The sequence below is a fragment of the Schistocerca nitens genome, chromosome 2 (assembly GCF_023898315.1).
Source record: "Schistocerca nitens isolate TAMUIC-IGC-003100 chromosome 2, iqSchNite1.1, whole genome shotgun sequence".
NCBI classification, from domain to species: Eukaryota; Metazoa; Arthropoda; class Insecta; order Orthoptera; family Acrididae; genus Schistocerca; species Schistocerca nitens.
The window spans coordinates 870,237,938-870,253,075 of NC_064615.1; the positions used below are offsets into that span (position 1 = coordinate 870,237,938).

At 38.7% G+C, this 15,138-nt stretch overlaps 2 protein-coding genes across 6 annotated transcripts in view; one reads left to right on the forward strand and one right to left on the reverse strand.

The window, feature by feature from the left end:
* Positions 1-14,622, reverse strand: part of LOC126237144 (protein phtf) — a 209,223-nt gene extending 194,601 nt beyond the window's left edge. For 3 of the 4 annotated variants that reach the window (XM_049946981.1, XM_049946980.1, XM_049946979.1), the window contains exon 1: positions 13,797-13,906. In XM_049946981.1, coding sequence (XP_049802938.1) covers positions 13,797-13,897 — 101 coding nt within the window. In that variant the 5' untranslated portion in view covers positions 13,898-13,906. Of the gene's footprint in view, positions 1-13,796; positions 13,907-13,983 lie in introns of those variants that run through there. The other variant, XM_049946983.1, reaches the window with a different exon arrangement.
* A 32-nt stretch (positions 14,623-14,654) lies between these two features.
* LOC126237146 (cleavage stimulation factor subunit 2 tau variant) overlaps positions 14,655-15,138 on the forward strand; it is a 104,829-nt gene continuing 104,345 nt past the window's right edge. Inside the window, exons 1-2 of one of the 2 annotated variants that reach the window (XM_049946988.1) lie at positions 14,655-14,855; positions 14,939-15,017. In XM_049946988.1, coding sequence (XP_049802945.1) covers positions 14,810-14,855; positions 14,939-15,017 — 125 coding nt within the window. In that variant the 5' untranslated portion in view covers positions 14,655-14,809. The remainder of the gene's footprint in view (positions 14,856-14,938; positions 15,018-15,138) is intronic. The other variant, XM_049946989.1, reaches the window with a different exon arrangement.

Genomic DNA, 15,138 nt, shown 5'->3' on the forward strand with positions numbered 1-15,138 from the left:
TGATTCAGGAGGCAATTGGAGTGTCCTCCTTCCACTGTTTGCAAATGATTCTGTCATTTACTGTCCAGCAAAGTCACAAGAAGATCAAAACAAATTGCAAAAGTATTTTAACGAGACACCCGCATGTTGGGGTAAATGGCAATTGACCTTGAACTGTTAGGTTCTCCACCTGAGTATTAAAATAATTACATTACATTTTGGTTAAATGTTAAATCATAAAAATTTAAAGATTGTCAAATAAACTAACTACCAACAGATTACAATCAAGAACACCTTAAATTGCAACCATCACACAGAAAATGTTGTAGAGATGGTGAACCAATAAATTTTTTCTATCACACAACACTTAGAACATGCAACAAATCTACTAACAAGACTGTCAACACTATACTTGTCCATCTACTGCATTACTGATGTACTGTAGGGTGCTTACAAGACAGGATTTACAGAGTACAGTGAGAAAGTCTAAGGAAGGGCAATTCATTCTGAATTATCATGAAACAGGGGAGTGAGTGTCATGGGTATGTTAAGTTGGGGTAGCAATCACTAAAATAAAGGGATTTATTTTGTGGTGAGATCTTTTGATGAAATTAAAATCACCAACTTTATCCTTCAAATGCCAAAATACTACATTGACCACAAGCTACTTAGACAGAAATGAACACTGTGATGAAAATAGAGCTCACAGAGGCAGATTTAGTTGTTAATTTTTCCCCTCATTCCAGAGTGGAACAGAAGATAAACAGCCTGTTAGTGAATCTGTGAACTTTGCATCATACACTTAGGTGCGAACTGCATAGCAATCGTGTAGATGTAGACGTATATCACCAACTAGCACGCACTCTTTCAGTTTGCAAAAAAAAGGTTATTAATAGCCAGAACACATGCAGAAGTGAAGAACAGATGTTTTACATGAAAATAACCATTTGGTAGGCAGAAAAATAGTAATGGAGGATGGAAATTTTTTAATTTCAAAGAGCGTTTCTAAAAACTCACCAAAAGCAATAAAAGACATTTGAGGTAAGACCCAGACATCAGAACATAAAAGGCAATTATTGGGCAACTGTAGATTGGTTGAACTGTAGATTGGTTGATTGTTGAAGTTAAAAGGACCAAACTGTGAAGTCATCAGTTCCTTCATCCTGTATGCAGGAATAATCCTGAAAAGGAGGATGCAAAAGGCACATCCAGGAAACCTGATTGTAAATAAGATAGAATAAGACAGAGATAAAATCAAGGAGAAGTAGGAGGGGAGTGACGGGGGTAAGGTGTGCGAGCCGTTCTGCCCGGAATGCAGTTGGAGGTCCCTTCTGAAGAAATTGATGGGGTCATGTGACCACCCACTCAACGGGGGCTCTCCCCATGGGTACCACCCAGCCTCAGCTGGGTACCAAGCCAATAAACTGTTACTCAGAAACCCTGAGCCCCAAGCCATAACAGGCATGTATTTCTTGGCACACATGGGGATGTATCAGCTCAGGCACCAACAGGGCAATCCATGTGTGCTCAGGGGGTTACTATCATGCAGGTACTTCATGACAACACTCCCCCCCCCCTCCTCTTTCTCCAACAAAGGGAGGCTACCATGCTAGGTTTTGGGTGTACTGCATTATTCAAATATCAAAGTACAAAGGGCAATTAAAACAAGTAGAAAGATTTATATATTCAGCAACCTAGACAAAAAAGCAGTAGTGTTATATCTCAATGAGGAACTTGAAATTTTAGCCCAGGAAAGGAGAACGTAGAGGAACTATAGCTTCAGTTTAAACGAACACTTGAGCATGCACTGGACAGATATTTACTCAGTAGAACAGTTCATCATGGAATAGATCCTCCATGGTGTATAGTCACTGTAAAGAAACTTCTAAAGAAACAGAGACTACTGCGTAATAGGTATAAAACAAAGCATAGGGCTATAGAGAGATGCTGAATGATTCCCTTTTGGCAGGCAGGAGAGGAATCCATAAAACCTAAAGTGACTACCATATCAGAATATTGTCTAAAAATCTTTCACAAAACTCCGAGAAATTCTGGTTGCATGTAACAGTTTTTTGTGGTACTAAAGTTAATATCCAGTTCCTAGCGAACGAGACAGGAACTGAAATTGAGGGTAGCAAAGAAATAGCAGAAATGCTTAACTCTGTCTTCAACTGATCCTTTACAAAGGAAAATCCAGGAGTATTGTCCAAATTTAATTCTCATACCAGTGAAAAGATGACTAAAATATTAGGCTGGTGCACAACTTTGCCACATTTTTGTTTTGCACGTTGCTATTGCGGTTGCTATGGGTTTATTTATCAGCTGTCACTTTTTATTTGCTGTTTGTTGTTTGAGTTTGCATAGTGTCATCCTCTCATTTGATGATAGTGAGTGGAGCTGTGACGTTAGAAAATGGAACGTCAAGTGGAGAAATTGCAAAAGTTCTGACATATTCTTCTGTTTGAGTTCAATAGAGGGGTGGCATCTGTGGATGCAGCCAAAAACATTTGCTTCACATATGGGGATACTGCCATTGGGCAGATCATGGCAAGAAAATGCTTTTCTTGTTTTAAGGAGGATGGTTTTGACATTAGTGACTCTTGAAATTCCGGAAGACCTTTGGGGTTTGATGAAGATCAATTAAACACATTAATCCACAATGATGCAGATCCGTGTACTTGAGAACTGGCAAAGTGATGAACTGTGATAATTCCACCATCATGTAACATTTGTGTGTTATGAGAAAGGTATAAAGCTCGGATATCTGGGTACTGCATGCTCTAAGCCATAATTACAAACATCAGCAGGTGGCCATACATGCATCTCTGCTTGCTCATGTCTTGAACACCACCACTCATTTCTATGCTATATTGTTACTGGTGACAAGAACTGGTCTCTTCATGTTAACATAAGGAACAGAAAGGAGTAGTTGAGCCCAAACAAAGTAGCAACACTCCTTATAAAGACCTGCACACACCCACAAAAGGTTTGGTGGGACAGCATTGGTGTGGTGTACTACAAACTACTTCCCTGAGGTGCAACCATCACTGCTGACATTTTTTGTTGGCATCTGAGATGTCGTCACATGCAGTCCATGAGAAAAAACCAGGAAAACTACATGAAGTGGTGCTAACCCACAGTAATGCCCACCTGAATTCTCTTATGCTGACGAAAAACACTTTACATGAGTTGGGTTGTGAAGTCATTCTGCACCCATGCCATTCATCTAATCTTGGACTCTCAGATATTCATCTTTTCCACCTTCTGTCAAACAACCTTCACAGAACTTCCTCTCCAGATGAAACTGTGAAAGTTCTTCGCCTCAAAACCACATGATGTCTACAATCATGGAATCGAAAAGCTACCCCAATGATTGCAGACTGTCGTAAATAGTGAAGGAGAACATATTACTACCAACTGAAGTCTCTGTTATTACTACCAACTGAAGTCTCTGTTATGTGTGTCTGTTGTGTTTATTAAACTTAGGGAAAAATGCTATGAATTACTGCACCAACCCAGTACGTAAAACGTGTCAGTAGCATTGACAAGCAGCTGACATTGCTGAAATTGGACAAAGCCCCAGGGACCGATAAACTCCCTATAGACTCTACACCCAGTTTGTGGCTCAGAATAGACCCCCTGTTACTACATTGCCACTGCCAGGGGCACAGTGGAGGAGGGGAGTCACTCAAGATTTCTTGTTGTAAGAGCGCATATGGAGTAAGTGAAATGATGAGGTATCAGGTATTGACCTATGCTGAAACATCCATATTAGTATGCAGTGTAGCCTCTATGTGCAGGAATGCAGGCGGTGACCTTGGCATCCAGCTGAACATACAGATGGTGAATAATGTCCACGATATGTTATTCTACGCCTGCTCGACCAGTTCACACAGTTCTGTAAGGTTGTTGGTTGGTGAGTCACATGAATCACATCTTGTCCCATCATATCCCACACATGCTCAATTGGGGACAAGTCTGGAGAATAAGCTGACCAGGGAAGTTGCTGCACGTCTTTCACAACATGCTGAGTTACACAGGTTTAGCAGCAAAAGAACAGTTCTAACAACACTCTGCATGTACTGAGTGCTTGTTAGCATCCCCTCCATAAACACCAAAGGTGAACAAGAGTTATAGCTTATTGCTTCCCATACCATAAGGCCTGAGGTGGGGCCTGTGTGTCTTTGACAAATGCACTCTATGGCACAGTGATCACCAGGTCTCCATCATACATGCAAACGACCATCTCTTGCATCCAGGCAGATTTGTTTTCATCACTTAAGACCATGGTGCACCATTCGATCTTTCAAGTGATCCTCTGCCACCACCAGTAGAACCATGCATGTCAATGCTGTGGCATGAGCAGAAGATGGGGTAAAGATGTGCGTGCCTGTAGCACAACTGCTAATAAGTGGTTCGCGACAGTTCGTACTGACACGTCTGGGCTCACAAGACCTCTTATACACGCTGCAGTAGAAGTACAATGTGCCACTGCTGCTCTTACAATGCGACGATCCTGGGTGCCTGCGTTGCAGGTATGTCCAAACCTCTTTTTAGAATGTTCACGTGACCACTGATACCAGCATTGTTGCACAACTGTTGCAGCACATCCAACTTGTGTTGCAGTTCTCCAAAAGAACCATTCCACAACTCAGAAAGTTACAATTTTATCCCTTTCAAACTCACTCAGTTGGCTGTAAGAGCACAAGTGCATCTCCGTGTCATGGTTGCCTGCTTGCATCAGATGTTTTCACCACACTGAGCCTTCTGGCTTTGAGCATTCCCTATTAAATGGTAGATACAGAAGGCGCTCTGGTAGCTAAACCATCTAAGCTATCTGTTTGGAGACAATGTTGAAACCATTATCATTACAGCTACTGCCCCCCCCCCCCCCCAGGTGGCATATGCAGTCACTGGATCAAAATCAACATCTTTTTCTAGGTGTACTTTTTTTTTTTCTTCTTCAGAGTGTGTATAATCTACTGTACATCCTTTGAACAACATTCCTGACTAATAACTGGAAGAAAGCACACAGGTCACACCTGTCTATGAGAAGGGTTGCAGATATGATACACGAAACTACCATACAATATTCTTGAGATCCCTTTGTTGTATCAACATTATCATCATCGTTCTCCAACTTCAGTTTCTTGGGTGTGGTATATAAGTGCTCACCCTCTCCTTCTGTTCCAGAACAGCTTCCCATTTGCGTCCTTTCTCCTCCACATCTGATCTTACAGTCTCTATCCAGCATTTTCTTGGCCTTCCTTGTGGTCTTCTTTCAGGTTGAAATACCTTTTGGCAGGTCTCTGGCTGTTCATTCTCATTATTTGCCCTCACTACTGAAGCTCACATGTCTTTATGACAGTGGTAACAGGAACCTCAATAACAGCAACATTTCTATTCACCTCATTCCTGATTTTGTCCTTTCTAGTTGTTTGGTTCATAGTTCTAATGAATCTCATTGCTGTTGCCCGAATTCAGCTTAGGTCTTTGCTTAGTAGGGTACATGTTTCTAAACCATTTGTTAGGATTGGTATAAAATAGGTGTGGTACATGGTTGCTTTTGCTTTTCATGGCATTTTATCATCCCAGAGAAGATTTCAGATTTGACTGAAGAAACTGATTGCTTTCTGTGTCCTACTGAGTATTTCCCACTTAATGGTGTTGTCTCTCGAGATGATGCTTCCTAGGTACTTGAAATGTGGAACAGATTCTACTTTGACTCCTTCTAGAAATATATTTGAGGTTGTTCCTTGCCTGTTGATGGTTATTTCTATTGTCTCTGTCTTACTTATTTTTAGTCTGAAATTTTTGAATGTGTTGTTCCAGTTATTAAGTTTCTTCTGTGCTTCAGCTTCTCTCTCTCCCCATACTATCAAATCATCAGCAAAAACCAGGGCATTTGGTTCACTGTCTATTTTCTTGATAGATTTTATGATCTTGTTCATTACTATTACAGACAAGAGTAGTGAAAGGGCACTTCCTTGTTGAACACTTCTCTTTGTTTCACACCACTCTGATTGTCCGTTGCCTATCTGGACACACAGTAGCATTTTTTGGTATAGTATCTTGAATTTATCAATTAGGTACTTTGGCACCCTTAGGTCTTTCAAACATTCCCATATCTTGTTTCAAGGAACACTGTCATACACTTTTTCAATATCCACAAATATAATCACAAGATTTCTTTCATAATCCCAGTACATTTTTGTCAGCATTCTTACTGCAAAAATAAGATCCATAGTACCTCAGTCTTTCCCGAATCAATGATGTTCTTCCTCAAGCAAAGGTTCTACTACTTTCTAATTCTCATTTCTATGATCTTTTCAAACAGCTTCAATGTGTATGACAGCAGTGTGATGCCTCTAATTTCCATATTTTCGTCGACTGCCCTTTTTGAACAGAGGGATGATGACTCCTTTACTCCAATCTTCTGGGATCCTATTTTCTTCCCAAACCACTGATAACACACTATAAGACTAATTTAAGCATAATATTCTAGCCGCCTTTATGATGCCGAGCTGAGATCATCAAAGCCTGTACACTTTCCATTCCCCATGCTCTTTAATGCTGTTTCTACCTCACACCATGTTAATGGGTGTCTGTTACTTAGGGCTTCATTAATTACTCTACAGTCATTGATGGTTGTGTTGTTCCCATTTCCATTTAGCACCATGTTGAGTATTTTTTCATTCATTCCTGATCCCATTCTCTGTTCATATTAAGTTACCATCATCTGTTTCCTACTCCCCTGACAGTCTTCCTCTATTGTTGTAGTAAATTCTTCCCAGCACTTTTTCTTTTCTTCCTGGACCAGTCTTTTTACAGCTAGTTCCTTTCTCTCGTATTACTGAGCTAGATGTTCAACTGCTAATTCGTTTTTATCTATTATCTGTTATCTGTTTTTCATGGTTTAATTTTCTTTTCAGTATGTTCCTATCTTTCACTGCTGTTTTTACCCAATCATTCCAACACGGTGTTTCCTTCTCTTTTGGCATGGCGCTCATTTTTCTGCAAATGTCCGTGACTTCTCTAACAAGGGTTTCTTGGAATAAAGACCAGTCTTCTTCTACTCCGCTTCCCCAGTTTTGGGTAATTCGGCTGTTATTCATGCTTTATGCCTTCTATTGTTTTCCATGTCCTTCAACAGCCAAGTCTTAATCTTTGGCATTCTCTTTTGTTTAAACTTTGGCACCTGAACATCTTTAAGGTCAGCAGTTAATAGCCAGTGGTCACTATGTAGGCATTCACTGGGTATGACTTTAACATCTGTAAGATACAGACCAATTTTTCTATCAGTGATGATGAAGCCTATCACAGTCTTGCGCTTATCATCCCAGCTGCATCTCGTTATTTTATGATCTTCCATCTTCTGATACCTCATGTTCTGTATGGCTAAGTTGTTTTGCACATAGAGATCAATTAGGTTCTCTCCTTCCGGGTTTCTGTTCCCATAACCATGAGGAGCAATGATGTTTTCTCATCCTAGACTTCCTGTAGCAGCATCAGCATTCAGGTCACCCATAATGACAGTGCCCTACTCTGTTATTCATTCTTCAAGTTTATTAAAGAAAAGCATTTTCTCCTCCATGATGTATCCTGTCTGTGGTGCATATACTTCCAAACTGTATGCTGTGTATTACCAGCCTTTAGTCTCATCTGGATGATCCTCTCACTCATAACCAATTCACACTTCTCACATAACATACTGAAAGCTTTGGATCAAGGCAGTCTGGTAGATGCAATATTTCTTGATTTACAAAAAGAATTTGATTCAGTACCACACCTACATTTATCACCCAAAGTACGATGATATGGGGTACCAAGCTTAATTTGTGGCTGGAATGAGTACTTTCTGGTAGGGAGGACGCAGCATGTTATCTCGGATGGAGCATCATCGACAGACGTAGGAGTTATTTCAGGTGTATCCCATGGAAGTGTGCTGGGTCTCTTGCTATTCATTTTGTATATTAATACCATTCAAGACAATATTAATATTAACCTCAGACTTTTCACAGGTGGTGCAGTTATCTACAATGAAATACAGTCTGATCAAAGTTAGACTTCGATATTATTTCAAAGTGGCATATAGATCGGCAGCTTGCTTATGCCAGTATTGTACTATCAAATTTCTTTGTCCAATATCTTTGTCAAGGAAATTTAATGGTGTAATAGGCAAACTTTGTCAAATGTCATCAAATATTCGATCAAATCTAGGGCCTTGCTGTCGATTTGATCAAAGAAGTCACTTGTCCTCTGTTCACTACAATGTTACCACGTGGAGCACTAGCATCGCTACAGTGTTCTGTCATCTGTAGTGTTTTTATAATCATTGCCAGTAAATACAATTGGTGTGTACCAACAACTACAGAATTATTAGAGATGTATGAAGCTGATGAAGCACTTTACAATGTGAGGCACCCTGAATACAAAAACTGATTAAGAAGATTGGAGACCTGACCTAACCTAACCCAACTCTCTCTTGTAGCAAGGAATCGGAGTGTTACAGTGAGCCTGTCTTCTGAAGATATAGCAGTGCTTAAGTGAGTATTGTGCTTTGTGATATGAGGATACACTTCACTGAGCACATACAGAAATGTAGGCCTATGCTCATCCATTCTTAAGTAATTGATGTATGACTTTATGTCCTCCACTATAAGCTCAGGTAACAAGTTTTGTTGAAAGCTTTTATCTTGTCATTGTAAAACCCACGGCTTCACCCAGGCACGTTTCCTGTTTTTTTCCCCCCACTTCTCTTCCGCATGTGCACACAGTGCAATTGTGGTACTTGCAACTGCTGCAGTTAATAACAAGTTGTTGTTGTCAGCCATCTTGAACTTTGATGAAAAATATGATGACAGTATAATACCCCTTTTTAAGCGCCACGTCAAAGATCTTTGTTAAATATATTTGACGAATATTTGATCACAACTTTGATCAAATCTTTGACAAAGAAGTTTGATAGTGTAATACTGGCCTTAAGTGCTCACAAATGTAAAATTGTGCACTCCACAAAATGACAAGACATAATACCCTATGAACAGAACACCAGTGAGTCACAACTGGAATCTGTAAATCTAACAAATACCTGGGTGTGACACTTAGTAGGGACATGAACTGGAACAATCACACAGGCTCAGCCGTGGATAAAGCAGTTGGCAGATTTTGGTTTGTTTGCAGACTACTATGGAAATGCAATCATCCTACACAGAAGATTACTAAAAATCACTTGTGCAACCCATTCTAGAATACTGCTCAAGTGTGTGGAATCCATACCAAATAGCACAAAAAGTGGATTATTGAACATAGAGAACAGCAGCATAGATGGCCACAGCTTTTTTTGGCGTGAAAGTGTCACAGAGATGTCGAATGAACTAGACTGAAAAGTCTACAAACAAATTTCTAGGACTGAATTTAAATGATGACTCTAGAACTATACAACAACCCCCTACATATCGTCCCCATAGGGATCATGAGGACACGACACGATTAAGTTAATTACAGCACATAAAAGAGGCATTTGAACAATCATTCTACCCACACCCCATGCGTGAATGGCTGAGGAAAAAGTCGTAATAACGGGTCAGTGGGCTGTACCCTTTGCCATGTACTTCACAGTGGTTTGCAGCAGATTACATCTGACATTCAATACATGAAGACGAGCACATGCAAAGAATGCAACGAAAAAGTACAGCACAGGTAAATGTTTTCTCCGTCACATAAAAAGTCTTTTTAGACAGCCTAACAAGTAAGATATAGAGCTTAAACAGTGGAGTGTAATTAAAATAAAATTTTCCCAAATTTTTCGGTGTTCTTTTACACAGGGCAGTATAAAACAGCAACCAGTCAGTCTAATTTCAGTTTTATTTATTGAAAACATTTCGATGGAAATACGGAAGCGTCCGATCCCGCCCGTCTGCTTTGACCCATGACGTCACAAATATCGCGGAAACAAAAACACACACACACACACACACACACACACACACACACACACACACACACACACACACACACACTCTCTTTCCACAAGAAGCCTAATGACACTAACGGGACAAGTGCGGGAAATGGGGTGTTTTGGGTGGGGGGCAAACTAAATATAAACAAATTTAGACGCCTTACGTAGCTACAACGTGTAAGTGAAGACAGGCATGCATGAATACCCACCCACCTCCCCAGGGGTCGTAACCCCTGCAACCCATAGAAGATAAAGATGCTTCAGTACCTGATTAGTGTTTCTTGTCTTTTAAAAAAAAAATCTCACAGGATAGAACGAACAGATCAGAAAGATAAATATAATAAACTAAAACAGAAATTGGAGGAAACAGATAATTAAAATAAGTAATAAGTGTTTTTAAATTAAAAAAAAAAAAAACTCACGAGATAGAACGAACAGATCAGAAAAGTAAATAAAATAAGATAAAACAGAACTGGAGACTGCCACACTCAAACCAAACTCCGCGCCGTCATGACGTCACACACAACACCCTTACGTCATGGGTCAAAGCCAACGCGTGGGATCGGACGCTTCTGTCGACCCATTTCAATTATCTATTATTAAATAAAATGATAATTCAAAGTAAAGAATTGCAATTCATTCAGTCCAATGAGTATAATGCTTTTATGCAATTAAACTGTGTGACAGCAATCTTTGTATCTATACAATAAGGAAACACTGGAAATCCAGAGACAAGTATGAATACCGTAGAGAGAAATTTATAAAAACCAGAAGCAACAAAACACCTTACTAACGTTGGAAGGGTGAAAATGAAATTACTATCAGCAACAAACCAAACAAACAGCAACAGCAGCTTTTCATACATAGCTGCTTTTCTGTTATGGAAGAGTTTCAGCTACTTGGTTGGAACATTAGCTATGCAAATGAAACTGATGTGATTAATAAAATGAACAAGTTTCAAACAATATTTAGCAGAACACACAACAAAACCAGATAGCAAGACAGGGAAGGATACGAAGCTAAAATTTCATATAGTAATTGACACCCCTGTAACAACATAAGGATGGGAATCCTGGAAACCCATTAAGAATGACAATCAATCATCTGAAATGAAAATTAATATACAATGGGGGGGGGGGGGGGGGAAGAAAAAAAACAGAGCACGGGTGTATTAAAAGGAAACAACACACAACGTACTGGAAACTGTAATCAATTATAAACTAATAGGAAAGGAAGATAAAATGGTTGACAAAGAAACAGATGGCTTAAATAGGGGTGGGACAGACAGTAAGCCTGCTCTGTAGTTACAGTCTCTTTGAGCATGTACGGAGTGCAATCAATGTCATTTATTGACAACCATGAAGCTAATGTTAATGATAGTTAACAGTCAATACGTCATACAAGTGCAGTTCACAATAAACTACTCTTGTTTGCGACAGCAAATTTTTGTTTTATTTCATATCTCTGAACCTGATTAGTCATGGAGGAAGAACATGTAGGCATGTGGTGATCTTTTCATGCCATGTATGTGGTGATCTTTTCATGTCATGTAAAATATACAGTATCCATAATGTGGCAAATGGAAACCATATTTGGGAAATAAAGTTAAGCCTCGATTAAGACAAAACAAAAATCACTTACACAGCAGGGGAAAAGATGAAAACAACTTAATAAATAGATGGAATGTCCAGACAGACAGGAAAATATTTATGGTTGTCAAAAGTAATAGAAAAGAAAATGTCGAGTATCTTAGTAGATAACATCAATGGATTGAAAGGGCTCGCAGTGATTCTACAGCCTCGTTAAAAAAAGCAAACATAGGTTCATCTCACATTTAAGCAAAGTCAAAGTCTTTTTGACAAACAAAAGCTGAACAACATCAAAATGTGCATGAGCAATGTAAGTGACATTAAAGGAGTTCAAATGCAAAATGAAAACTGAAGTGAGAGACAGAGAACCTAACTGATAAATTTGGTCTCCCAGAATTGTTCCATTGTTGGCGACTGTAATATGGTTCCTCCTTTCGATCAGTGTAGAAACACCAAAATGGCACATGTAGAGATCAGTGATCAAGGAATAGAAAAATCACCTAAAATTGCTTCATTGTGGAAACACATCTGGACCCGATGAGATAAACATATGAAGCAACACAGAATATACAAAAGAACTTGCTCCCTTTGTAGCAGCTGTTTACTATAGATTGCCTCAGGTAGGCTTGTCGGACAGACACACACAGCTATAGGCCTATAACACTGATATCAATCTGTTCAAGTTTAATGTTCACATGTTACAACCTTTTTGGAGAACTAATATCTCCTGTGTAAAAATTAACAGAGATTTCGTGAAACTCAGATGACTACCTGAGCAATGTAGACAGTGGTACCCACGTTGATGCAGTTTTCCTTGGCTTTGGGAGCCATTCATTCCAGTTCTACACTGGCGGTTTAGTGAACAAAATATGAGTTTATCAAGTATGCAACAAGATTTATGTCTGGATTCAGAACTTCCTAGTGGATGGAACTCAGTATATCATTGTTAACACAATGAAATCGAGAGACATAAAAAAAATTTTGGGAGTACCCCAACAGTGCATTTACAATATACATAAATAATGTCAGAATCTCTGACACTGTTCATAAACAACTCTTATTTTCTACTGAAATTAGCAATGCTGGAAGACTGTAGATAAATTCAAGAAGACCTGCAGAGGAGTGACAAATGGCACAGGAACTGGTGGTTCACCCATAACGTAAATAAACACATTATATTTCATATGGATATGTGAAAGGTCTGTTTTTGTTCTATTTCACTAATGTTAAAAAAATCACCGGAAACAATAAAAATAGGAAAATACCCATGACTAACTATCTGGAGCAATATAAAGTGCAATGACTACATTAAATTAGTTGTCAGACAACCAGATGCCAGGATCACATTCACTGGAAGAATCTGCAAAGAGCGTTGAAGTGGTTTACAGAACACTCATACAACCAGTTTTTAAGTATTGCTAGTAAGTCTGGGGCCTTTATCAAGCTGAAATATTAATAAAGAGGATCCAACACACCCCAAGAGGGCCATTTCACTTGCTGTCTGGAATGTTAATTAACATATATGTTTTTCTTTGAAAATATTGTATTCTTGTTCCACATTCGACAACTTGTAAAATCTTCTCATTATAACCCTATTGGAATGAACAATACATCTAATATAATCAGCAGCGAAGGGAGGACATGATAGTCGTACCTCAAGTACCCTCTGCCACACATCAAAAGATGGCGTTAGAGTACAAAAGCAAATGAAAAGGAAAGAAAGCAGACCTACAGATAGAGAGAAAAGTACCAATTAACCAAAATATTAGCAACATGAGTTTAATGACTAACAAAATAAGGATTTTCTTTAAGTTAGCCTAACACAAACTCTTCTGAAGTAGACCCAGAGTGACAAATTATGTAGATGTGGAAAAAAGGCAGGAATGGGTCAGAAAATAGGTGGAAGAGGATATTTTAAGTGCAGTGTAATTGAGTAGGTCTACGATGAGCTTCTCAGCAACACACTACACTACAAATTAGGAACACTGTTGTAGATGATTGGACTAGACATTGAATTATACTGAAATACATACTCAATTTTTCGGGTAAAATTAATTAAATTACGGTTAAAAATTGTATGGTGAGTGACAATAAGGACGTCACAGGAAATACATAAATATAAATGCCAAGACTGAGCAGAAAACACTGAAATAATGCAGGCCAATAGGAAAAAAAGCAAATATGTTACAAATTTTCTTGAAAAGAAAGGACATCAACTAGCTGACTAAGGATTATGTAAGTTCTACGTAATTACTTTCTTCTATTACTTGCGACAGGTAAATGCTCTCGCTGCACAGTCAATCGAACATATTACACAGTTTGTATTTATTTCCGAACTGCATACAACATAACGTATACGTGCCTCCATGAAATTATAAACCTGGATTACATTCCCGTTTAAAAGCGTCTGCTAAGGTACATCCAAGTAACAACAGGTCACTGACATTAACTTACCATGACATTACTTCCTGCATTCCCATGTTTTGTACGCTGACGAAAAAAACTCAGCATATATTTCACTTGATTACAGGTGAAAGAATTTATTCAAAAAATCTTTCAACTCTTCCAATACAAATATAACAGCTCTAAAAGGAGCATATGTAAATAATTACTGCTTCTTTAGGGTGAACAAAATTGAATAAATTTAGCATAACCTTGGATCATGGCCAAACATTACACAAAAATTTCAGCACAAAGCATTAGACTCCTGCAGGTGGAATAACATGCCACTGCTTGCTTTTGTATCAAATTAATTATCTTTTAAATGATTCAATGTTTTGCCTTCTTTTTTCATGTTCCCTTTGTAACTCATGCTCGTGGACGCGGGCGACCTGCCGTCCGTCAATATTATGTTATGTCGACGACACACATTATATCGCATCTGCTGAAGTTCGTGCTCACAGTTTTATTGTATCATATGATTCCCTGTTTCTTTAGGTCGGGAACGCTTCACAACGGATTTTTCATTCAAAACATGCTGTTCGCCCGAGTATTTACATCATTTCCCTGTAGATATAAATTCTATTAGGAGTTCTCTGTACTAGTACTAGACTAGACAGTAGACAATGCTTTGATTAATCGATTTCCACTCTACCATTCTGCCAAAGATTTTCTTTATAAATATTTGTTTTCAAATTTGCTGCTGTGATCTTTGAAAACACATCACACTGCTTATAGCTGTGAACATAAGCGGCCGAAGCCAGGAAAGCTGTAAACAACCGTTGTTATTGTTAGACAAGAAGTGTACGACTGTACGAGGAGATTCTGTTTGAGGTGAAAGATGACGGACCAAAGCTTAATGGACAAGTCTCTTCGTTCTGTTTTCGGTATGTAGTGATATAGAATCGTATTCAAAGGTATTTTTCAAAGATATGTACGAAATCACCAAATTATCTTTTCCTCTTTTTAGTGGGAAATATACCTTATGAAGTAACTGAGGAGAAATTGAAGGATATATTCAGTGAAGTTGGCCCAGTGCTTTCATTCAAGTAAGTTGTTTCGAAGAAATTCCTATTCATATAATAGACACGGCCACTGCCAATTTCACAAAAGCCTCTGTACTTCATGACTTTCGTAAAGTGTTTTTAATGTTTGAGTTTACTAATGCTA